General features: G+C 41.7%; 2 protein-coding genes across 10 annotated transcripts in view; one reads left to right on the plus strand and one right to left on the minus strand.

The window, feature by feature from the left end:
* sgce (sarcoglycan, epsilon) overlaps window positions 1-3,609 on the minus strand; it is a 26,926-nt gene extending 23,317 nt beyond the window's left edge. Inside the window, exons 1-2 of one of the 5 annotated variants that reach the window (XM_042295234.1) lie at window positions 3,330-3,609; window positions 2,470-2,574 (exon numbers count right to left, since the gene is read on the minus strand). In XM_042295234.1, the coding sequence (XP_042151168.1) occupies window positions 2,470-2,574; window positions 3,330-3,366 (142 nt within the window). In that variant the 5' untranslated portion in view covers window positions 3,367-3,609. The remainder of the gene's footprint in view (window positions 1-2,469; window positions 2,575-3,329) is intronic. The other 4 variants (XM_042295233.1, XM_042295235.1, XM_024440897.2 and 1 more) reach the window with 4 other exon arrangements.
* The window catches only part of LOC112265804 (neurabin-1-like), a 130,891-nt gene continuing 106,420 nt past the window's right edge, over window positions 1,730-26,200 (plus strand). For 4 of the 5 annotated variants that reach the window (XM_042295227.1, XM_042295230.1, XM_042295231.1 and 1 more), the window contains exons 1-2: window positions 5,455-5,656; window positions 8,155-9,740. In XM_042295227.1, coding sequence (XP_042151161.1) covers window positions 8,304-9,740 — 1,437 coding nt within the window. In that variant the 5' untranslated portion in view covers window positions 5,455-5,656; window positions 8,155-8,303. Of the gene's footprint in view, window positions 2,064-5,454; window positions 5,657-8,154; window positions 9,741-26,200 lie in introns of those variants that run through there. The other variant, XM_042295228.1, reaches the window with a different exon arrangement.

Genomic DNA, 26,200 nt, shown 5'->3' on the forward strand with positions numbered 1-26,200 from the left:
TTATGGTTGGAAAGAAAAAGGGGGAGGCTTGCAAGCCGAAGAACACCATCCCAACCATGAAGCACGGGGGTGGCAGCATCATGTTGTGGGGGTGCTTTGCTGCAGGAGGGACTGGTGCACTTCACAAAATAGATGGCATCATGAGGGAGGAAAATTACGTGGATATATTGAAGCAACATCTCAAAACATCAGTCAGGACATTAAAGCTTGGTCGCAAATGGGTCTTCCAAATGGACAATGACCCCAAGCATACTTCCAAAGTTGTATCAAAATGGCTTAAGGACAACAAACTCAAGGTATTGGAGTGGCCATCACAAAGCCCTGACCTCACTCCTATAGAGAATTTGTGGGCAGAACTGAAAAAGCATGTGCAAGCAAGGAGGCCTACAAACCTGACTCAGTTACACAAGCTCTGTCAGGAGGAATGGGTCAACATTCACCTAACTTATTGTGGGAAGCTTGTGGAAGGCTACCCGAAACGTTTGACTCAAGTTAAACAATTTAAAGGCAATGCAACCCAATATTAATTGAGTGTATGTAAACTTCTGACCCACTGGGAATGTGATGAAAGAAATAAAAGCTTAAATAAATAATTCTCTCTACTATTATTCTAACATTTCACATTCTTAAAATAAAGTGGTGATCCTAACTGACCTAAAACAGGGAATTTTTACCAGGATTAAATGTCAGGAATGATGAAAAACTGAGTTTAAATGTATTTGGTTAAGGTGTATGTAAACGTGCGATTTCAACTGTACATAGGGCAGTGGTTCCCTGGGGGTACTTGGCCTTTCCAAAGGGGGTACTTGAGTAGACTCATGAGACCATAGGCCTACTGGTAAAATGCACATGAGGGATACTTCAGTGGTACTCTGGGCAGAGCAAAGTTCAGTTGGTGTTAAAGTAACCGAAAAAGTTGGGAACCACTGGTATAGGGAATAGGATGCCACTTAAGACGCAGCCCTCTCACAACAGTCAAGCTTATTTTCTAAAACCACATGACAGTTACAGCCACAGCCAAGGTCAAACATTGACCCTTCTTTTCAGAGACTCTTGATGTGGTTTAATTAACACATGTTGTCCACAGATGTGTCCGTTCATAGAGGGAGACTTACTAGAATGGATATCCACATTCAGGTCAACATTCCCAATTCTATTTCTATGTCTCAGCCCAGATGGCCTTCCCCAGGTCACTGCCAGATGAAACCTTAGAGACTCCAACAGGGCGTAATCCCAACTGGCACCCTATTCCCTACATAGTGCACTACTTTTGACCAGTGCCACATGGACCCTGGTCAAAAGTAGTGCACTAGCCTATATAGGGAATAGGGTGCCATTTGGAATGCAGTCCAGCGACTCCAAACAAAGAAAGCAGAGATCATTGGCTACGCTAGCGACAGGGTGTGCTAATAGCATCAGATCTGCTTACACCTGGCTCTCTGGGCACAGCAAGGCCTTCTGGAGACGATGAACCAACAGCCCCCTCTAATACATCAACCATTCATGGTTAATGCTCAACTCCCTAACCATGGCAGGACCCATCACACACACACGCATGCATTATATCTATGGTACACACACAAAACACACACCTTGCCATGTTCCCTTGCTGCAGATCACTAACAGAATGGATAACCCGCTTTTATGCCTTTATGGACCAACCCGACCTTGGGCACACAGCAGCCTCAGCCCAGAAATAGTCTTTATTAATGTCCTTGGTCACACAGTAAAAAAGAGTTTGTCTGTTGAAAGGCTGGCTTAGGCAGCAAAAGGATGTCCTCTCTCCTGTTGTTCAGTTGAATGTACAGCGGTGGAGGTGGATCTATCTGTCCATTCCGGTCCGAGGGAATGCATGTGCTTTTAGTTTGCATTAAAACTACACAGACTTATGGGAGCACTATTAGACTTGATCTAGCCTGTGGTCTGTCTCTCTAGACTGGAGTGAAACTGTGCTCGGTTACTGGTTCTATAGGCAGCGGTTGCTAGCAGGGGAGGACCACAGCCAACTCAGACGTCCCTACTGTACCTAGACTGAACTTGATGCACAACCATTCTGGACTGAGGTAACTAACAAGGAATATATTTTCTCGCTCCAGATCATGCGTTCTTTTGGAGAGGGCTGTAAACAAGTAGTAGGCTATTGTCTAGGATAGGCGGGCATCAACATTTTTACTATCCACTGGAAAGTCCCTTAAAAAAAGTTACAGTAACCAAGGAAACTCTCACTTACAGCATCTCAAAATAATACAATTAGGGCTAGTCAGAATTAGACTGTGACTCAAACAAACCGAAGAGCAAAGATTACAAACAAAGCAGAAGAGGTTGCACCACAGTCTGTTACAATCAACACAAATGTGTCCATTAATAGGGAACTACTTGAGTGTGTCACCACCATGTTATGAGAATAGAGGGGGAGGGGGGTCAGGGAGGAGTCACACAAGATGTTCAACACTGCACACAACCACTCACCGTCTTGTATGGCAGTTCTCTGCTTCAAACCCAGATTAGGCTGTACATGGATGTTTCTCCCAATCACATCATTGTGTGTGAAACCAGATACATGCACAATGAAAACTTAATAGACCAACAAACACAAACAAAAGCAATACTTATTTTGAATCTTTTCTCAAACAGAGGCATGTTTGCAAAAAAAAAATCGCTGAATGCTTCACTTGCAATTTCTAGCACATCTAGGCACATGGCAAAATGTACTTATAATCATGTGGTGACATAGGAAAGATGTTTTCACACAATATTAGGCCTAATGCATTATTTCGGCTTCTACATAATGTCATGCAAATATATTCAATTCATAATGATATGACGACAGTATAAGAAATAAAATATTAAGATAACTTTTGCCCATCAATTGCATGACATAATTAGATTTACTGTAGCTATGTGATATTGGTATGTTATAATAGATGTAGGACAACTGGTTTGAATAAGGTGATACAATGTATCCGTGAAAGAGAAATGTTGGAGGAATCAGCAACACATCCTTGGAGGAATGGCAACATTATTGCAACAGTACGTTATAATAACTTTAAATTGTAAAATACCGGTAGATATATGTAGCCAATTAATTCTACCAATAGCTAATAATCTCATATCCTAAATAGCTAAATAGTGTAGATTTAAACGGCAAGGCCACTATTATCTCCGAATAACGGGATAGAAAGCTAACCAAGGCAGTGGGAAAAAATGACCAACCCATCAACCACATAACGTGTTAGCTGCTGTAGCAAGCTAGCTTGCGACTAGCTAATATTGCTAATAGAAAAAAGCATGACTATGTCTCTATATTTCCATTTGAAATGTATACGTACCCATAGAAAGCCATACGACAACAACCGCAGTATCCATATTGCATTTGCGAATGGTTATTTTTTATATGAAAATCTATATTTTTCTAATCGCTAGTGGTTTGACAGACATGACAAGCATCCATGAAACTCCAGCCTCCGCCTCCTCATTCGAACGCTTGCGCTTTCATTGGTCGGTACATCTGGCGCAGAAGCTGGAAAATATCATTCCCCCACTCTATCAAATGGGTATCATAACGCCTATCATAAACACCAGTGTGATGCAATTTCACCAATTGTAAACATCATCACTATTTTAATTTAGATAATATAATAAATTAACAAACTCTCTCTTTTTCTCTCGCTCTGTTCCTTTCTTCCAAAATTATGCGAATGTTAAATTGACCTTGCGTGACCAACATAACCCCTCCATCCCCACCACCCCTCCTTCCACTGTGTAAACCCAGCTGTAAAGAGGGCAGTGAGATGACTGAGAAGTCTATTAAAATCTGTTCTCCCCCCTGTGGAGAGCCAGCAGACAGATGGTCATGCTCAGCCTCTCAGCCCCCTTTGCTCTTTGCCTATTCAGCTCAGCTAAGGGTCCTGGTAAGGGAAAGAAGGGTCCATTTGACTCATAAATCTCCATCTTTCTCCCTTGGAGTGTATTATGCAGGGGACAGATAGGACACACTTTTAATGGTCTTTATAACTGGCATACCTATATTTGGCTGTGATCAATGATGGTGTGTGTGTTATGAATGATGCATTAGTATCTTATACTTTGTGTAAAGGGATTGTTTTATTATGATCTTGATGTTGGTGTGTTCAATGCACAGTGAAGAACAGCATGGCATGTCCTCTTCTCTGCAGAGCCAGGTTGTTTTTCTCTCTCAATTTACAAGATTATATTTAGGTTGCTTAGCAACGTGTACAGATTTGGGGTGCTAGTGCTTGTGGGTAGATATGGTTATGAAGTGTCATGTACAGTATCGCATAATATACCATAGTCTACTGTATATGAGGATTCCCATTCATTGGCCAGTCGAGAACAAAACAATATATTGAGTGGGGGAAACAATGTTGGTCAAGAATTTTGCTAAATGAACACATGCCTTCACTCTCTGTCCTGGATTCTCATTTTCTAAACAGACAAGCATTTGATCCTCATGCCAATAAGAAATCTATTTATTCCGCAATGAACTGCATTAAAGCTGATCCTCTCCCCTTTCTTCATTGCATCCCCATTCTGAGCATGTCAAGCGAATAGTGTAGTGAAGCACATACTAGTAATACCACTAGTGTGTCTTTTTTGTGAGAGTGAAGTGCATGATGTTGTTATTATTAAAATGGCGTCCCCACATTAGAAAAGGAATAATGCTTCAGACAAAGCTCTCCATTCTTAATCACATGGCCCAGTCAGCCACATGCTGTAGGCTGGCTTTCTTGACCTGATACTTTTATTCAAAAGCAGCATTGTTTTCTTAGATTAATACTGTGTGTATTGTTACATTTGACCCCTTAGGTAGATAGTAGGCTAAGTAGGCTATAAGCATAATGGTCCTTAGATTAATGAATATAATATATCAAAATAACTTTAAATGTTTTTCTCAGTTTAACACACACATCTGCATTATCTGTTATATCTACTGTACGTGATAGACTAGCTTTGTCTCGCAACTAGCCATTTAAACTACCATTTATATTAAACATTTGGACTTTGACTTTTAATGTTACAGATGGAAGCCATTGACGACATAATCTGTGTGAATATCCAACACCAACATAACAACTGATGAAAACATTTACAAATGTATATTTCTTCCCGCGTGGTCTGTGTTGTGCCGGAGCTCGATACAGTAATAAAGCCAGTAAAGTTATTTGTGGTGATATTTCTGCCAGACTGCAGTTTAGTGGAACCCCCTCCATGCATATTATTGGACCAAACCATTACTGCGATAAGGTTAAACACCTGTCACATGTGTATGCCATTGGCAAAACATCATATTTCCTAAATGTAAAGTATGTTTTCGATACTCGTTGATTAAGATTTATAAGATGTGTTCACCTTAGAAAACACGCAGTTGCGCACCTCTCATTGAGATGGAATATTTAATAGCGTCGACTCACCCAATGTGCATGTCAGCATCACCCATTGCCTGCAATGGCGTTGTCTAGCGATGTGTAGATCACGGCTTGTAGTGTCTCAATAGGGCGACACAATACTGGACTATCGACGGGCTTGAATGGAAATGTCGTATTCGATGGGATTTATAACGAAAGCAGAGTATGTTATGTGAATTTTTACGGGACTATATTTAAGTTGTGGTCATTCATCACACGAAGCAATTAACGTAAGTCACTCTTGTTGTGCATTGTTGAAAGGGTAGCCTATGTGTGGTAAACAGTTAACTTCTGCTTTTTCTAAATGATCAACAACACTATGCAGTAGCGTTTTCCTTGTACATGGGCTAGTGAAATTAAATAATTGATCAGAATATACAGTTCATATGGAGCTGTCAACCACCATGACCTGTGCGGGTGAGGCGCGTCTATCTGTTCGTTGGATGTAGGATAGAGCTCGAGCTGATACAATGTTACACGTTTCAGTTTTATCTTCTGCATCTCGAAGTTTACCATTTATGTGGGACGTTGATGAAATGGCTTGGCGGATAGACTATATAGTCTACTGCTGCTTTACGAAAATGTCTATAGTACGTTGATCGTGTTTATCACAGTAGCAAAGGGGTGCGTTCGCAGAATGTTGCAATTTGTCATTCGTTGACAGGAGTCCTGCTGAACTGGGTGCTACACAAACCACTGCTGGCGGCATCCGATATCTTTTCACTTTGTAACATTGTAACATGTATCTCTGCGGTTGTGTGTCGTGGTTTAATGTTCTCCATTTATATCTTAAATTGTAGCCTATGTGGGATTAGCAAATAAGCTATTTGAATCTCACAAACAGGGTAGTGGTATGATGAAAGTACAGTAATAGAATAGTAGTAACACATGAAAACACATTTGATAATGAAATCAAAAGGACATCTTCAAATTACATGAACAGTATGTTATGTAGCCTATACATACTTATGATTGTAAACAAATGGAATCCACAATATTATTTTTTATCAATTGATTATATCACAGTTATTTGTGGTGTTTAAACAACTCCCCCTTGCATCCTTTCCCTAAAACCGTCTTGCCTGCCTGTGTGTTTATGAGCTGAACTGTCCTTCAGACCTGGTATTAATCGTGATGACCATGCAGAATGCTAGGGCCGGGGCAGTGGGTGTGGCAGTAAACTATACTGAACAAATATTTTGGTCCCATGAACTAAAATTAAAGATCCCAGAAAGGTTCCATACTTACATAAAGCTTATTTCTCTCACATTTTTTCCACACATTTGTTTACATCCCTGTTAATGAGCATTTCTCCTTTGCCAAGATAATCCATCCACCTGACAGGTGTGGCATATCAAGAAGCTGATTAAACAGTATGATCATTACATAGGTGCACCTTGTGTTGGGGACAATGAAAGGCCATTCTAAAATGTGTAGTTTTGTCACACAACACAATGCCACAGATGTCTCAAGTTTTGCGGGAGAGTGCAATTGGCATGCTGACTGAAGGAATATCCACCAGATCAGATGCCAGAAAATGAAATGTTAATTTCTCTACCATAAGCCACCTCCAAATTACCACCTCCAAAATACCTCTTAGGGTATTTTGCATGACGTCCAACCGGCTTTATAACCGCAGGCCACGTATAACCACGCCAGCCAAGGAACTCCAAATCCGGCTTCTTCACCTACCAGACAGCTGATGAAACGGAGGAGTATTTCTGTCTGTAATGAAGCCCCTTTGTGGGGAAAAAAATATTCTGATTGGCTGGGCCTGGCTCCCAAGTGGGTGTGTCTAGCTCCCAAGTGGGTGGGCCTATGCCCTCCCAGGCCACATCTATTCATGTAAATGTATTGAACAGAGTTCAAGATGTTTAATGTTTAGTCTCTAATTAAGCAATAAGGCCCGAGGAGTGTGGTATATTGCCAATATACCATGGCTAAGGGGTGTTCTTATGCATGACACAACGCGGAGTGCCTGGATACAGGCCTTAGCCATGGTATATTGACCATATACCACACACCCCCGAGATGCCTTATTGCTGTTATAAACTTGAAACACCCGGTTTATAACTGCAAGTGGCCCACATGGTTTCCATCGCCCGTATTGATCAGTGCATGTTTTATCTTCTACGTGAGTAACTGTGTATTGATTAGATAAATGGGTAAACACACTACTTTCTAAACAGATCCTTTTAGAGGGCAAATACCTTTTTACATTCAGTGCACGTCTTGTGCTAAGCGTTGTCTGTGATTACCTTGCACTTTCACTTCAGATTCATAGAAATGATGTTGTTCGTGACATTTTCGAAAGCTGAATTGCAATGGATCTCACCATCATGCTGTAGTGTAAAACCTCACTATTTTTTAATATATTTTTTAAATATATTTTTTAAATTAATGTTTATTTAACTAGGCAAGTCAAATTCTTTATTTACAATGACGACCTACCAAAAGGCAAAAAGCACATACCATTGTACAAACAATATTGGGCACACACAACAGCACAGAGGGCAAGAAGGTAGAGACAACAATACAACTGTCAGTAAGAGAGTCCATGATTGAGTCTTTGAATACAGAGATGGAGATAAAACTGTCCTGTTTGACAGTTTTTTTCAGCACGTCCCAGTCGCTAGCTGCTGCGAACTGAAAAGAGGAGCGACCTCTTGACAATGACAGGTTGCTTGGTATCTCTTGTATCTAACAGGCATCTCCTTATCTCTCCCAGGTGTCCATTGCCCCAAATGAAGTGTGAAATCAAATCACAGTGATAATCACACAGGCAGGGCACTCGCTGGACGCTACAGTAATATATGTGAGATGAAGGCCCAGCGATGCTGCTGAGATCCCCTCCGCCTCCTCGCTTCTGACACCATTATGCTGAAGACGGAGGCCTCGGGGGAGAGGACCACTCTCCGGAGCGCCTCCCCTCACCGCAACGCCTATAGGACAGAGTTCCAGGCCCTGAAGAAGGCCTTCGACCAGCCGCCCCGGCAGGACAGCAAGGAGCCCCAGCTCAAGGACCCTGAGCGGGTCACCCAGCGTCGAGGACGACAGTATGGCGCACACGTCAGCCGCATCAAGGACATTTTCATGCAGATGCAGGGCACAGAGAGCACCGTCGCCGCCACCAGGCGGGAAGACCCATCGCCTCAGAAGATAACCAAGCCCACCAACTTCATCAACAAGGTGGACGGCTCGGTCATCAAGCTGACGCAGCACCCTACAGCAGACCGAACCAGTGCAGGGTCAAAGGTCATAGAGACCAGGAGGCTGTTTGAGCAGCAGTCTCGTGACGCCTCCCAGTCACCCGTCTACTCTTACGGTCGGGAGAAGAGGGGTTCTTATGAGCACCTGGACGACTGGCGAGGGGCGCGCTCCAACAGGGGCAGCACAGACTCCCTGGACTCGCTGTGTTCCAGAACAGAAGCCCAGTCACCCACAGTGAGCCAGCTGAGCGCTGTGTTTGAGAACGTCGACCAACAGGGAGGGGGAGGAGGGGGCGAGGGTCCGTTCCGGCGAGGCTACCGAGGCCGGGCACTATACTCCCCTGACAATTCCCACCGGCACAGCGACGTCAGCGAAGACGACTCGCGCCAGTCCCCGGTGCCTGGTGGAGGGTGCAGGATCCGCGTGGGGGGAAAATTCCCCATATCCTCGTCCTCAGAGGACCTCCTCAGCCCCAGCCCGCTGTCAGAGGCAGTGGAGCTAAAACCCGTCCCGCAGCAGGAGGAGCCCCAGGAGAGAGATGAGACAGCAGGGGAGTTAGGACAGAGGGACAGAGAGAGACATCCCGTAAGGGCCACCACCAACGGAGGCGAGGTGAATGGATCGTGTGATGAGAAACAGGTGGAGGAAACCGAAACCTTCAGAGAGACGGAGGGAGTCTGCATGGACTCAAGGCCCACGACTGACACCATTGTCAGGGACAAGACTTCTGAGGACACCCTGGATACCCCAGCCACCCCAGCCACCCCAGCCAAGGATGAAGCCCAAGAGGAGGCAGAGGCCCTTGGGGAGGAGGTGGAGATGGAGAAGGCTTCCTCCAGGCCCAGGGTTTCTCCAGAGGACCAGGCAGAAGTGCCCAATGAGGAATACAGTGGGAACGAAAGGGTGATTTTTAACACGGACGGGGACGCGTGCTACCAGGGCTGGGGGGAGAGCTGTACTGACCCTGACGATGACCTTTATGGTGACGATGATGTCATCTATGACCCTGGGAATGATCTTACTGAGATCCCTGGTCTACCAGAAGAAGAGAAGGAGGATATCCCTCAGAATAGGAAACTACGCTTCAGCACCAAACCCATGATGGTAAGTCCCTTGTCAACTGAACTTAACCAATTAGAAACGCTTGTTATGGTTTTACGTTGAAAAAATATTTCGCTAAGATGTACCCTGATGAATGCGTCTCTAGTCTCCAGTCGTGAGATGGTGTGGATTGGATAACATTGTGAGGTGCTCATCCTACTGAGTCACGTTCAGTGAGAGATGAGGGGTGGCAGGTAGCCTAGCGGTTAAGAACGTTCAGCCAGTTACTGAAATGTTGTGGGTTTGAATCCCAAAGCCAACTAGGTGAAAAAAGCAGTTGATGCGCCCTTGAGCAAGGCACTTAACCCTCCTGTATGTAGCTCTGGATAAGAGTGTAATTAAGAGGTGGCGATATAGGCTAGCATTAGTATTACTACGGTAGTTAGTGTGGGGTTGAATATACAGCACTCCATTTGTCCTGGTGACCATAATCATCTGCCCATACGGGCATCTATCTTAAAATATTACGTTTCTGAGAATATCAAACAGTACAATTCCCGGGCAGATATTATATTAAGGAATAAAGCATGTATGTATGTTTTTGGAATGTTTGCGTTACATTTATCAATAGCAGGTGAGATGAATTCAGCCGATTATTCATAATATCGAAGATGCTTTATGTTATTGCAGTTCTGTTTTCAAGGGATTACGTCCTGTTTATAATTGGTGCGTCTCGAATCAAATTGCTACAGTTACTTTATTTGCTTGCTCTTGGGGATCTGCTGACTCTGCGGTAAACAATGACTTCCTTGCATGTGTTATTGCAACTGATATGAACATAAACAATGATCAATAGCTTGTGCTAGTGCGTGTGTGCATGCGTGTCTATGTGTGTTTGAAGGGAGTGTGTGTGGAATTAGAGCTAACACAAACACTCCACAGGTTGGGTTCGATCCCATTAACATGCTGTAACAGAGCAGAACAATTACCCCAGTTCTTACACAGGACATGTTGGATTGCTAGAGCAGCCAACACACACACGCACGCACGCACGCACGCACACATACATACATATATGCTGAAAATGCACACACACACATATACACATACACACGTGCTGTGGCTTTTCCATTATAGAACAGGATAGGGTCAGTAAAGGTGAACTTTTCCATGTGAAGTATATCATATTCTTAGAATTCCAGAATCAGATCAGATCCCTATGCTGCGCTCAATTTGAATTCTCAGATAAGCCAGCTAATTAAAAGCCTGATATATAGGTCTGCCAGCCGTGCTACCCAATGCCATTTTGCAATGTATTATAATAATGCATACAAACCATAACCAGCCATCACAATATGAAATATTTATTGAATATTGTGTTAAAAGTCCAAACGTTTGGTCCCACCTCTCCTATTAATATAGTCTATAGAATAGCAGGGCTTCCTAACAATTAAGAGGTTATTGTCCCAAGACAGCTTTTATGAACTCAGAATGCTCTCCTGTCCCTTTTTAGGTTGGGTTATCTGTAGGTGTGTGTGAGCGTACAGTTGAAATGCTTAGCAGCTCCAGGCAGCTGTTTGCCCACAGAAGTTCTTGGCTGTTTGCAGTGTTTTTTCCCCCTTCTCTCGCTCCTCTGGGCACATTGCGAACAAACAGCGTTCTGTCTTTTGTTCCAACTTGTGAAAGAGACGGAGATATTTGTCCCTGAGTTTGGGCCTTCACTGGGGCTGACCCCGCACGAGACCGGCTTGACCCTTGAACAACATTGAAAAGAAAACATGTAGTCAGTTAGACTTGCTTAACGATTTTTTGAAATATATCTTAGTGCCTCTCAAAGCGGATAAATCTATTTTGACATCCCGGCTTCTGACTCTAGAAATCTTATTGGATGCTTTTGCCTGCATGTGGAAAGCGGGTACATAAGCTTGTGGCAACTGCCGATATAAACACACTTTGTTCATTAGTTTCTGCATTGATGCACACAGATGCCTGTTAGATCAGTTTATGCCGGTATACTGCTCTATACAAACAGAATGCTTGATTAACTTGATTTTTATTGTATATATTTAGGCACCAGATGAGATGTTTTCCTCTCACTACTTACAGTATGATCTCCATACACACACTCATCTGTAAGAGAGTGTCCCAGTGTGGAGGGACTCTACTGGGCTGGTCTGAGGCAGAGGCAGCCACTTTTCCTGGAGGGTCTGAGTCTGACACATACCGATGTAGGATCTTCATTTAGTCACCCTGTTACAGAAGAACTTTCCTGCAAAAGGGGACATTTTAAATTTGTAGTGTATTTGAGGTTTAAAAAAGCTTTGGAAGTTTGTAATTTCCACTTTGATGTTTCAGACCTGATTTTCCTTGATGAAAAATGTATAGAAAAGTCAATTAATTATAATCCAAATAATATTTTACATTTCCTGTTGCAAAACTGGCTCAAATTAAGATCCTACATATGTATGGCCACACCCACATTCAGTGGTATGGCCACACCCACATCCATGCTGGTTGGCTACAGGTACATGCTGCTTTCTGCAGTACACTGACTGCTCTCTATAGCAGCTATCAAGTTCTGAAGTCACAGATCATATCATATAGGAATGGTGACTCCAGAACATAATAAATGGGATGCTTTAGGATACTTTGATATGTGTAGCTCACTCTTAATCTTTTCTGGGGAATAGCAGAAAACATACGCAGAGATCTACAATACATTATCTACTGTACAGTATCTACAGTATCTACAGTACAGTATCTACAGTATATACTGCATCTACTGTACAATATCTACAGTATCTACAGGACAGTGTCTACAGTATCTACAGTATTTTCAGTACAGTGTCTACAGTGCAGTATCTACCATATATACAGTATTTACAGTATCTACAGTATTTACAGTATTTACAGTATCTACAGTATTTACAGTATCTACAGTATTTACAGTATCTACCATATTTACAGTATTTACAGTATCTACTGTATCTACAGTATCTACAGTATTTACATTATCTACTGTATCTACAGTATTTACAGTATCTACAGTATCTACAGTATTTACAGTATCTACTGTATCTACAGTATTTACAGTATTCCACTGTATCTATAGTATCTACTGTATCTATAGTACAGCATCTACAGTGTCTACAGTATCTACAGTACAATATCTACAGTATCTACAGTGTTTACAGTATCTACAGTACAATATCTACAGTATCTATAGTATCTACAGTGTCTACAGTATCTACAGTACAATATCTACAGTATCTATAGTATCTACAGTGTCTATAGTATCTACCGTATCTACAGTATTTACAGTATCTACAGTATCTACTGTATCTACAGTATTTACAGTATCTACAGTATATACAGTATCTACCGTATCTACAGTATTTACAGTATCTATAGTATCTACTGTATCTACAGTATTTACAGTATCTACAGTATCTACAGTACAATATCTACATTATCTGTAGTATCTACAGTGGCTATGGTATCTCCAGTATCTCCAGTGTCTACAGTACAATATCTACAGTATCTACAGTACAGTATCTACAGTGTCTACAGTACAGTATCTACAGTGTCTACTGTATCTACCGTACAGTATCTACAGTGTCTACAGTATAGAATCTAAATGATCTACATGATCTGCTAACCATGTGTATGTGACAAATAAAATTTGATTGATTTGATTTGATTGATCTACAGTACAATGACTAAAGTACAGTACCTACAGTATCTACAGTGTCTACAGTACAGTATTTACAGTATCTACAGTACAGTATCTACAGTGTCTACAGTACAGTATCTACAGTGTCTACAGTACATTATCTACAGTATCTACAGTACAGTATCTACAGTGTCTACAGTACATTACCTACAGTATCTACAGTACATTATCTACAGTATCTACAGTACATTATCTACAGTATCTACAGTACAGTACCTACAGTATCTACAGTGTCTACAGTACAGTATCTACAGTATCTACATTATCTACAGTATCTACAGTACAGTACCTACAGTATCTACAGTGTCTACAGTACATTATCTACAGTATCTACAGTACAGTACCTACAGTATCTACAGTGTCTACAGTACAGTATCTACAGTGTCTACAGTACAGTATCTACAGTATCTACAGTATCTACAGTACATTAACTACAGTATCTACAGTATAGTATCGACAGTGTCTACAGTATCTACAGTATCTACAGTACATTAACTACAGTATCTACAGTACAGTATCTACAGTGTCTACAGTATAGTATCGACAGTGTCTACAGTATCTACAGTATTTTCAGTACAGTATCCACAGTATCTACAGTATCTACAGTACAGTATCTACAGTATCTGCAGTATCTACAGTACAGTATCTACAGTGTCTACTGTACAGTATCTACAGTATATACAGTACATTATCTACAGTGTCTACAGTACAGTATCTACTGTATCTAAAGTATCTACAGTACCTACAGTACAATATCTACATTATCTGTAGTATCTACAGTGTCTACGGTATCTACAGTATCTCCAGTATCTCCAGTACAATATCTACAGTATCTACAGTACAGTATGTACAGTATCTACGGTGTCTACTGTATCTACCGTACAGTATCTACAGTGTCTACAGTATAGAATCTAAATGATCTACAGTATCTACAGTACAATGACTAAAGTCCAGTACCTACCGTATCTACAGTGTCTACAGTACAGTATCTACAGTGTCTACAGTACAGTATCTACAGTATCTACAGTACATTATCTACAGTATCTACAGTACAGTATCTACAGTGTCTACAGTACAGTATCTACAGTATCTACAGTACATTATCTACAGTGTCTACAGTACAGTATCCACAGTATCTACAGTATATTATCTACAGTATCTACAGTATAGTATCTACAGTGTCTACAGTATTTTCAGTACAGTATCCACAGTATCTACAGTACAGTATCTACAGTATCAGCAGTATCTACAGTACAGTATCTACAGTGTCTACAGTACAGTATCTACAGTATCTACAGTACAGTATCTACAGTGTCTACAGTACAGTATCTACAGTATCTACAGTACAGTATCTACAGTATCTACAGTACAGTATCTACAGTGTCTACAGTACAGTATCTACAGTATCTACAGTACAGTGCCTACAGTACAGTATCTACAGTACAGTATCTACAGTGCAGTATCTACAGTATCTACAGTGTCTAGAGGTCGACCGATTATGATTTTTCAACGCTGATACCGATACCGATTATTGGAGGACCAAAAAAGCCGTTACAGATTAATTGGCCGATTTAAAAAAAATGTATTTGTAATAATGACAATTACAACAATACTGAATGAACACTTATTTTAACTTAATATAATACATCAATAAAATCAATTTAGCCTCAAGTAGATAATGAAACATGTTCAATTTGTTTTAAATAATGAAAAAACAAAGTGTTGGAGAAGAATGTAAAAGTGCAATATGTGCCATGTAAGAAAGCTAACGTTTCAGTTCCTTGCTCAGAACACGAGAACATATGAAAGCTGGTGGTTCCTTTTAACATGAGTCTTTAATATTCCCAGGTAAGAAGTTTTAGGTTGTAGTTATTATAGGAATTATAGGACTATTTCCCTCTATACCATTTGTATTTCATTACCCTTTGACTATTGGATGTTCTTATAGGCACTTTAGTATTGCCAGTGTAACAGTAAAGCTTCCGTCCCTCTCCTCGCTCCTCCCTGGGCTCCAACCAGCAACACAACGACAACAGCAACCATCGAAGTAGCGTTACCCATGCAGAGCAAGGGAAACAACTACTGCAAGGCTCAGAGCGAGTGACGTTTGAAACGCTATTAGCGCGCGCTAACTAGCTAGCCATTTCACTTCGGTTACACGAGCCTCATCTCCGGAGTTGATAGGTTTGAAGTCATAAACAGCGCAATGCTTGACGCACAACGAGGGCTGCTGGAAAAACGCACAAAAGTGCTGTTTGAATGAATGTTTACGCGCCTGCTTCTTCCTACCACCGCTCAGTCAGATACTTAGATACTTGTATGCTTGTATGCTCAGTCTGATTATATGCAACGCAGGACACGCTAGATAATATCTAGTAATATCATCAACTATGTGTAGTTAACTAGTGATTATGATTGATTGTTTTTTATAAGATAAGTTTAATGCTAGCTAGCAACTTACCTTGGCTTACTACATTCGCCTAACAGGCAGTCAGTCTCCTTGTGGAGTGCAACGAGAGACAGGAAGGTCGTTTTTGCGTTGGACTAGTCAACTTTAAGGATGCAAGAATGGATCCCCCGAGCTGACAAGGTGAAAATCCTAATTAATCGGCCATTACGATTAATCGGTCGACCTCTAGTGTCTACAGTATCTACAGTATCTACAGTACAGTATCTACAGTATATACAGTGTACAGAATCTATAGTATCTACAGTACAGTATCTACAGTACAGTATCTACAGTACAATATCTACAGTATATTATCTGCAGTATCTACAGTACAGTATATACAGTACAGTATCTACATTGTCTACAGTACAGTAGCTACAGTATCTACAGTACAGTGTCTACAGTACAGTTTCTACAGTACAGTATCTACAGTACAGTATTTACAGTAGAGTATCTACAGTGTCTACAGTATCTACAGTATCTACAGTACAGTATCTACAGTGTCTACAGTATCTACAGTGTCTACAGTACAGTATCTACAGTATCTACAGTATCTACAGTGTCTACAGTGTCTACAGTACAGTATCTACAGTATCTACAGTATCTACAGTGTCTACAGTGTCTACAGTACAGTATCTACAGTATCTACAGTATCTACAGTACAGTATCTACAGTGTCTACAGTATCTACAGTATCTACAGTATCTACAGTGTCTACAGTACAGTATCTACAGTACAGTATCAACAGTATCTACAGTGTCTAGAGTGTCTACAGTATCTACAGTATCTACAGTACAGTATCTACAGTATCTACAGTATCTACAGTGTCTACAGTATCTACAGTATCTACAGTGTCTACAGTATCTACAGTACAGTATCTACAGTGTCTACAGTGTCTACAGTATCTACAGTATCTACAGTGTCTACAGTACAGTAGCTACAGTATCTACAGTATCTACAGTACAGTATCTACAGTATCTACAGTATCAACTGTACAGTATCTACAGTATCTATAGTGTCTACAGTACAGTATCTACAGTACAGTATCTACGGTGTCTACTGTATCTACGGTACAGTATCTACAGTGTCTACAGTATGTACAGTGTCTACAGTACAGTATCTACAGTACAGTATCTACAGTATCTACAGTGTCTACAGTACAGTATCTACAGTACAGTATCTACAGTATCTACAGTACAGTATCTACAGTATCTACAGTACAGTATCTACAGTATCTACAGTACAGTATCTACAGTGTCTACAGTACAGTATCTACAGTACAGTGTCTACAGTACAGTATCTACAGTATCTACAGTACCATATCTACAGTACAGTATCTACAGTATCTACAGTATCTACAGTACCATATCTACAGTATCTACAGTATCTACAGTATCTACAGTACAGTATCTACAGTGTCTACAGTACAGTATATACAGTACAGTGTCTACAGTACAGTATCTACAGTACAGTATCTACAGTATCTACAGTGTCTACAGTACAGTATCTACAGTACAGTATCTACAGTATCTACAGTACAGTATCTACAGTATCTACAGTACAGTATCTACAGTATCTACAGTACAGTATCTACAGTGTCTACAGTACAGTATCTACAGTACAGTGTCTACAGTACAGTATCTACAGTATCTACAGTACCATATCTACAGTACAGTATCTACAGTATCTACAGTATCTACAGTACCATATCTACAGTATCTACAGTATCTACAGTATCTACAGTACAGTATCTACAGTGTCTACAGTACAGTATATACAGTACAGTGTCTACAGTACAGTATCTACAGTATCTACAGTACCATACCTACAGTACAGTATCTACAGTGTCTACAGTATCTACAGTACAGTATCTACAGTATCTACAGTATCTACAGTACCATATCTACAGTACAGTATATACAGTACAGTATCTACAGTGTCTACAGTACAGTATCTACAGTATCTACAGTACAGTATCTACAGTGTCTACAGTACAGTATCTACAGTATCTACAGTACAGTATCTACAGTGTCTACAGTACAGTATCTACAGTATCTACAGTATCTACAGTACCGTATCTAGAGTATCTACAGTATCTACAGTACAGTATCTACAGTATCTACAGTACAGTATCTACAGTATCTACAGTGCCATATCTACAGTGTCTACAGTACAGTATTTACAGTACAGTATCTACAGTGTCTACAGTAGCTACAGTATATACAGTATCTACAGTACAGTATCTACAGTATCTACAGTATCTACAGTATCTGCAGTACAGTATCTACAGTATCTACAGTGCCATATCTACAGTGTCTACAGTACAGTATTTACAGTACAGTATCTACAGTGTCTACAGTGCCATATCTACAGTGTCTACAGTACAGTATTTACAGTACAGTATCTACAGTGTCTACAGTAGCTACAGTACAGTATCTGAAGTATCTGTATCTACAGTACAGTATCTGAAGTATCTGTAGCTACAGTATCTACAGTACAGTATCTACAGTACAGTATCTACAGTATCTACAGTACAGTATCTACAGTATCTACAGTACAGTATCTGAAGTATCTGTATCTACAGTATCTACAGTACAGTATCTACAGTATCTACAGTATCTACAGTACAGTATCTACAGTATCTACAGTATCTACAGTATCTACAGTACAGTATCTACAGTACAGTATCTGAAGTATCTGTATCTACAGTATCTACAGTACAGTATCTACAGTATCTACAGTATCTACAGTATCTACAGTATCTACAGTTGTCACGGTTTTCTTCCTCCTCTTCCTCTGAAGAGGTGAAACAGGGATCGGACCAATACGCAGCGTGGTAAGTGTCCATGGTTTTAATAGGAAAGCTCAAACATGAACAAACTACACAACAATAAACGTGAAAACCGTAACAATCCTAACTGCTGCAATAAAACACAAAGACAGGAAACAATCACCCACAAAATACCCAAAGAATATGGCTGCCTAAATATGGTTCCCAATCAGAGACAACAATAAACACCTGCCTCTGATTGAGAACCAATCCAGGCAACCATAGACTTACCTAGACAACTACACTGAACACAACCCCATAAATCTACAAAAAAAACCTAGACAAGACAAAACACATAAATCACCCATATCACACCCTGGCCTAACCAAAATAATAAAGAAAACAAAGATAACTAAGACCAGGGCGTGACAACAGTACAGTATCTACAGTACAGTATCTACAGTATAGTATCTACAGTACAGTGTCTATATTACAGTGTGCCTTTGCAGCAAGGGTTTTTCAGCGTTATCCTTAGCAGCTGTCTATTCTGATCTAAAGTTCCTTTACTCTTGTTCAGGATACTGGTTATCCAAACAGGAACTCTCCCTTCCCCTCCACTCCTCCTTATTGTCCTTAGTAAATTCTGGCCCTTGTGATAGCTACCTTGCCTGAGACCTGGAGACTTATGTTAGCTCCCCAAGCTATTGCAGAGGCTTTAGCTCGGTGGGTCACCACCATCTTGTGGTGTGTAAGAGAGCCCGGTGTAAACCCGGTTGATCATACTCACTCTTGTGCAGGACACTGGGGATGGAGACTGAAGATCTCCCTCCATACCTTCATAGTCCCTTTCTTTCTCTGATTCCTTCCCTGTAACTGTCCCCCCTTTTCCTCCTCGTCCTCCCCCACTCTTCTACTTGAATGGCGTTTAAAGCAGCTGTAATGAAACGTTTGCGTCTACTGTTGAAAAGTAGTTTTTGTCTCAGCTCTGACATCTTGATTTCCTAATGGAATGAAGCACATGTGAAGGACTGACTGGTAGGCAGTGAGGCGTTAGTGAATGAACATTGAAGTGATAATTGCACCCTCTCTGTGCTGCACTCTGTCATTACATCAAAGAGGCTAGCGTTTTGTCCGTTAGTGTTTTTTGCTCATCGTTTAGGCTACTGTAATCAATCCCAGAAGAACCAAAGCCATATTAAATCAATGTGTAGAGGAGGAGGCCTATTATATTCTAAGTGAGAGGGGATGAATTAATTGCACAGTCAGTGTTACGACAGTTTGATGTTTTACTCTGCCTTTGTTTTCATTTGACTCGGGACCACACATATTTAAAATGTTGCTTTGGATAAAAGTGTCTGCTCTAATGGCATATATATTATATTATATTATATTATATATTATATAAGGTTGGGATTGTCTAGCTGTGGTCCAGGGCGTTAGTGCAAGTTCCTCTACAAACGTAGAGGCAACTCGTTGTGGTCATCGCACGATAGGACCAGAGCTAGGAATGTCCGGTTGGTGCAAATGCTTAGTCAATCTGTCTCTGTTGGCTTTACAGCCTGGAAGGGGAGGTGATTAACAAAGTGGTATTGTATTACATTAATGTTGTATTGAATGATATTATAAATCGGAATTTGAGTTTAGCTCCCCATATTGGAGAATAGAGTTCACCAGTTTAGTCATGGTTGCGTCCCAAATGGTATCTTATTCCCTATGTAGTGCACTACTTTTGACCAGAACACTATGGCTCAGAAATAAAAAGAAGTGCACTAAATAGGGAATAGGGTGACATTTGGGATGCACATGCTATTTTAGCTAGGCCTGATATGACCTCTTCACAGATTATCCCCCAGGCATAGAGGTGGTCTGTCAAAGCATCATCCACCCGTACTGCAGTATATACCATACCAAACACTATTACTGCAGTATGTACCACACCCAACACTATTACTGCAGTATGTACCACACCAAACACTGTTACTGCAGTATGTACCACACTAAACACTATTGCTGTAGTATGTACCACACCAAACACTGTTACTGCAGTATGTACCACACCAAACACTGTTACTGCAGTATGTACCACACCAAACACTGTTACTGCAGTATGTACCATACCAAACACTATTACTGCAGTATGTACCACACCAAACACTGTTACTGCAGTATGTACCACACCAAACACTGTTACTGCAGTATATACTGCACCAAACACTATTACTGCAGTATGTACCACACCAAACACTAGTACTGCATTACGTACCTCACCAAACACTATTACTGCAGTATGTACCTCACCAAACACTATTACTGCAGTATGTACCTCACCAAACACTATTACTGCAGTATGTACCACACCAACCACTATTACTGCAGTATGTACCTCACCAAACACTATTACTGCAGTATGTACCACACCAAACACTATTACCGCAGTATGTACCACACCAAACACTGTTACTGCAGTATGTACCACACCAAACTCTGTTACTTCAGTATGTACCACACCACACACTGTTACCGCAGTATGTACCACACCAAACACTATTACTGCAGTATATACCGCACCAAACGATATTACTGCAGTATGTACCACACCAAACACTGTTGCTGCCGTATGTACCACACCAAACACTATTACTGCAGTATGTACCACACCAAACACTGTTACTGCTGTATGTACCATACCAAACACTGTTACTGCAGTATGTACCACACCAAACACTGTTACTGCAGTATGTACCACACCAAACACTATTACTGCAGTATGTACCTCACCAAACACTATTACTGCAGTATGTACCGCACCAAACACTATTACTGCAGTATGTACCTCACCAAACACTATTACTGCAGTATGTACCTCACCAAACACTATTACTGCAGTATGTACCTCACCAAACACTATTACTGCAGTATGTACACACCAAACACTATTACTGCAGTATGTACTGCACCAAACACTATTACTGCAGTATGTACCTTACCAAACACTATTACTGCAGTATGTACCTTACCAAACACTATTACTGCAGTATATACTGCCACAAATACTATTACTGCAGTATGTACCACACCAAACACTGTTACTGCAGTATATACCACAACAAACACTATTATTGCAGTATGTACCACATCAAACACTATTACTGCAGTATGTACCTCACCAAACACTATTACTGCAGTATGTACCTCACCAAACACTATTACTGCAGTATGTACCTCACCAAACACTATTACTGCAGTATGTACCACACCAAACACTATTACTGCAGTATGTACTGCACCAAACACTATTACTGCAGTATGCACCTCACCAAACACTATTACTGCAGTATGTACCTTACCAAACACTATTACTGCAGTATGTACCTTACCAAACACTATTACTGCAGTATATACTGCCACAAATACTATTACTGCAGTATGTACCACACCAAACACTGTTACTGCAGTATATACCACAACAAACACTATTATTGCAGTATGTACCACATCAAACACTATTACTGCAGTGTTTTCACCTCAGAGTAACAATTTAGCAGTGGTGTAAAGTACTTAAGTACAAATACTTTAAAGTACTACTTAAGTCGTTTTTTTGGGTATCTGTACTTTACTTTGCTATTTATATTTTTGACAACGTTTACTTTTACTTCACTACATTCCTAAAGAAAATAATTTACTTTTTACTCCATACATTTTCCCTGACACCCAAAAGTACTCGTTACATTTTGAATACATAGCAGGACAGGAAAATGGTCCAAGTCAAGCACTTATCAAGAGAAAATCCCTGGTCATCCCTACTGCCTCTGACCTGGCAGACTCATTAAACACAGTGTTGTTTAATGAGTGTTGAAGAGTGCCCCTTGCTATCCGTCAATAAAAAGGAAAAGAAACGTATGCTGTCTGTTTTCTTTATTAGAAATGATTTCTACTTTTACTTTTGATATTAAAGTACATTTTAGCAATTCCATTTACTTTTGATACTTAAGTATATTTAAAACCAAATACTTTTGCACTTTTACATAAGTAGTGTTTTACTGGGTGACTTTAAATGTTCTATTAATGTATCTTTACTTTTACTCAAGTATGACAATTGAGTTATTTTTCCACCACTGGAATTTAGTTTGTTGTTGATGTTTTTTTGTGTGTTTTTTTTTACCTCAGAGGAAGATAGCCAGACAATTGAAATTGGACAGAAAGCGGGTCTTTCTGTGTGTATCTGTGTCTCTGTGTGTGTGTGTGTGTGTGTGCGTTGTTACTTTTCTTCAATTCTATCTGAAGTTGACATCTCCGAGAGACGGCAGTACATTAAGACATCTATTTCCTTCAGAGCCATCTGGTATGTGGTGAGGAGCAGGGAGGACAGAGATGGACCCAGTGATGCTTGAACAACAGACTAAATGCCATCCCACATTCTCCTGCTCCCTCTAAAGACCTCTCACACTTTTACACATGCAGACTTCTCAGTAGGAGAGCTCATTTAGGTTGCCTGTGTTAACGACGACCGTTGCTTGAGGCTTGGATGGAGAGACACCACAGTGAAATGTACTTGTCTGTATTTGGAGTCTTACAACCTCGTATTTGTTCTCTCTCGACATGATTGGAGCTTCAACATCTGTCTGAGTCACTGACATTATGATCTTAAAATGGCACCTTTGGTGTTGGGACTGGAATGAGATGGCTGTAGCCAGCCTAAACCTTAACTGAAAGGATTAGGTCCTCTAGAATGGCTACAGATCTGTCTGTGCTTTAGCCAACCATTTAGACTATCAGAGATAGTCAGAGGATTAATCGGCCAAAGCACATCTGGACCAGGCCATAGGAATGGTCCTCAGGTTCCGGAAGATGCTGATATTCAGTGGGAGAGAGACAGAGGATTTGATTTCTACACGATTTAGAGGTTGCCTTCCCTTCTTTTTGATAGTGGTTATGTGTAAACAAAACCATCCCATACAGGTCTCTGGTCTCTGACAGTATGTGGCTCAGTCGATGATGATTAGCTTTCACTGAACTTCTCTCTTCAGTCAAACTCGCATATTATTCACAAAAACTCCTCCACCTCTCTCTCTCTATCTACTCTCTCTCTCTCTCTCCATCTTTCCATCTCCATCTCTCTCTATCGCACTCTCCATCTCTCTCTCTCGCCACCCCCTCTCTCTATGTCTACTCCCTCCATCTCTCTCTCTCTCTCTCTCTCTCTCTCTCTCTCTATGTCTACTCCCTCCATCTCTCCCCCCTCTCTCTCTATGTCTACTCCCTCCATCTCTCTCTCTCTCTCTCTCTCTCTCTCTCTCTCTCTCTCTCTATGTTCACTCCCTCCATCTCTCTCTCCCTCTCTCTCTCTATGTTTACTCCCTCCATCTCTCTCCCCCCTCTCTCTCTCTCTATGTCTCTCTATGTCTACTCCCTCATCTCTCCCTCATCTCTCTCTCCCTCTCTCTCTATGTTTACTCCCTCCATCTCTCATCCCCCTCTCTCTCTCTCTATGTTTACTCCCTCCATCTCTCATCCCCTCTCTCTCTCTCTATGTCTACTCCCTCCATCTCTCTCTCTCTCCCCCTCTCTCTCTCTCTCTCTCTCTCTATGTCTACTCCCTCCATCCCTCTCTCCCTCTCTCTCTATGTTTACTCCATCCATCTCTCTCCCCCTCTCTCTCTCTATGTCTACTCCCTCCATCTCTCTCTCTCTCTCTCCTCTCTCTCTCTATGTCCCTCCATCTCTCTCTCTCTCCTCTCTCTCTCTATGTCTACTCCTCCATCTCTCTCTCTCTCTCTCTCTCTCTCTCTCTATGTCTACTCCCTCCATCTCTCTCTCTCTCTCTCTCTCTCTCTATGTCTACTTTATCTCTCCTCCATCTATCTCCCTCTCTCTCTCTCTCTCTATGTCTACTCCCTCCATCTCTCTCTCTCTCTCTCTCTCTCTATGTCTCTCTCTCTATGTCTACTCCCTCCCTCTCTCTGTCTCTCCTCCATCTCTCTCCCCCTCTCTCTCTATGTCTACTCCCTCCATCTCTCTCTGTCTCCCCCTCTCTCTCTCTATGTCTTCTACTCCCTCCATCTCTCTCCCCTCTCTCTCTCTCTCTCTCTCTATGTTTACTCCCTCCATCTCTCTCTCTCTCTCTGTCTCTCTCTATGTCTACTCCCTCCATCTCTCTCTCTCTCTGCCCCCTCTCTCTCTCTATGTCTACTCCCTCCATCTCTCTCTCTCTCTCTCCCCCTCTCTCTCTATGTCTACTCCCTCCATCTCTCTCTCTCTCTCTCTCTCTCTATGTCTCTCTCTCTCCTCTCTCTCTCTCTCTCTCTCTCTCTCTCTATGTCTACTCCCTCCATCTCTCTCCCCCTCTCTCTCTCTCTATGTCTACTCCTCCATCTCTCTCCCTCCTCTCTCTCTCTCTCTCTCTCTCTATGTTTACTCCCTCCATCTCTCTCTCTCTCTCTCTCTATGTTTACTCCCTCCATCTCTCTCTCCTCTCTCTCTCTCTATGTCTACTCCCTCATCTCTCTCTCCCTCTCTCTCTATGTTTACTCCCTCCATCTCTCATCCCCTCTCTCTCTCTCTATGTTTACTCCCTCCATCTCTCATCTCCTCTCTCTCTCTCTCTATGTCTACTCCCTCCATCTCTCTCTCTCCCCCTCTCTCTCTCTCTCTCTCTCTCTCTATGTCTACTCCCTCCATCCCTCTCTCTCCTCTCTCTCTATGTTTACTCCATCCATCTCTCTCCCCCTCTCTCTCTCTATGTCTACTCCCTCCATCTCTCTCTCTCTCTCTCTCTCTATGTCTACTCCCTCCATCTCTCTCTCTTCCTCTCTCTCTCTATGTCTACTCCCTCCATCTCTCTCTCTCTCTCTCTCTCTCTCTATGTCTACTCCCTCCATCTCTCTCTCTCTCTCCCTCTCTCTCTCTATGTTTACTCCCTCCATCTATCTCCCCCTCTCTCTCTCTCTCTATGTCTACTCCCTCCATCTCTCTCTCTCTCTCTCTCTCTCTCCCTCTCTCTCTCTATGTCTACTCCCTCCATCTCTCTCTCTCTCTCTCTCTCCCCCCTCTCTCTCTATGTCTACTCCCTCCATCTCTCTCTCTGTCTCCCCTCTCTCTCTCTATGTTTACTCCCTCCATCTCTCTCTCTCCTCTCTCTCTCTCTCTCTCTATGTTTACTCCCTCCATCTCTCTCTCTCTCTGTCTCTCTCTATGTCTACTCCCTCCATCTCTCTCTCTCTCTGCCCCTCTCTCTCTCTCTATGTCTACTCCCTCCATCTCCCCCTCTCTCTCTCTATGTCTCTCCCCCTCTCTCTCTATGTCTACTCCCTCCATCTCTCTCCCTCCTCTCTCTCTCTCTCTCTCTCTCTCTCTCTCTCTCTCTCTCTCTCTCTCTCTATGTTCACTCCCTCCATCTCTCTCTCCCTCTCTCTCTATGTTTACTCCCTCCATCTCTCATCCCCTCTCTCTCTCTCTATGTTTACTCCCTCCATCTCTCATCCCCCCCCTCTCTCTCTCTCTATGTCTACTCCCTCCATCTCTCTCTCTCTCCCCCTCTCTCTCTCTCTCTCTCTCTATGTCTACTCCCTCCAT

The sequence above is a fragment of the Oncorhynchus tshawytscha genome, linkage group LG13, assembly GCF_018296145.1.
Source record: "Oncorhynchus tshawytscha isolate Ot180627B linkage group LG13, Otsh_v2.0, whole genome shotgun sequence".
NCBI classification, from domain to species: Eukaryota; Metazoa; Chordata; class Actinopteri; order Salmoniformes; family Salmonidae; genus Oncorhynchus; species Oncorhynchus tshawytscha.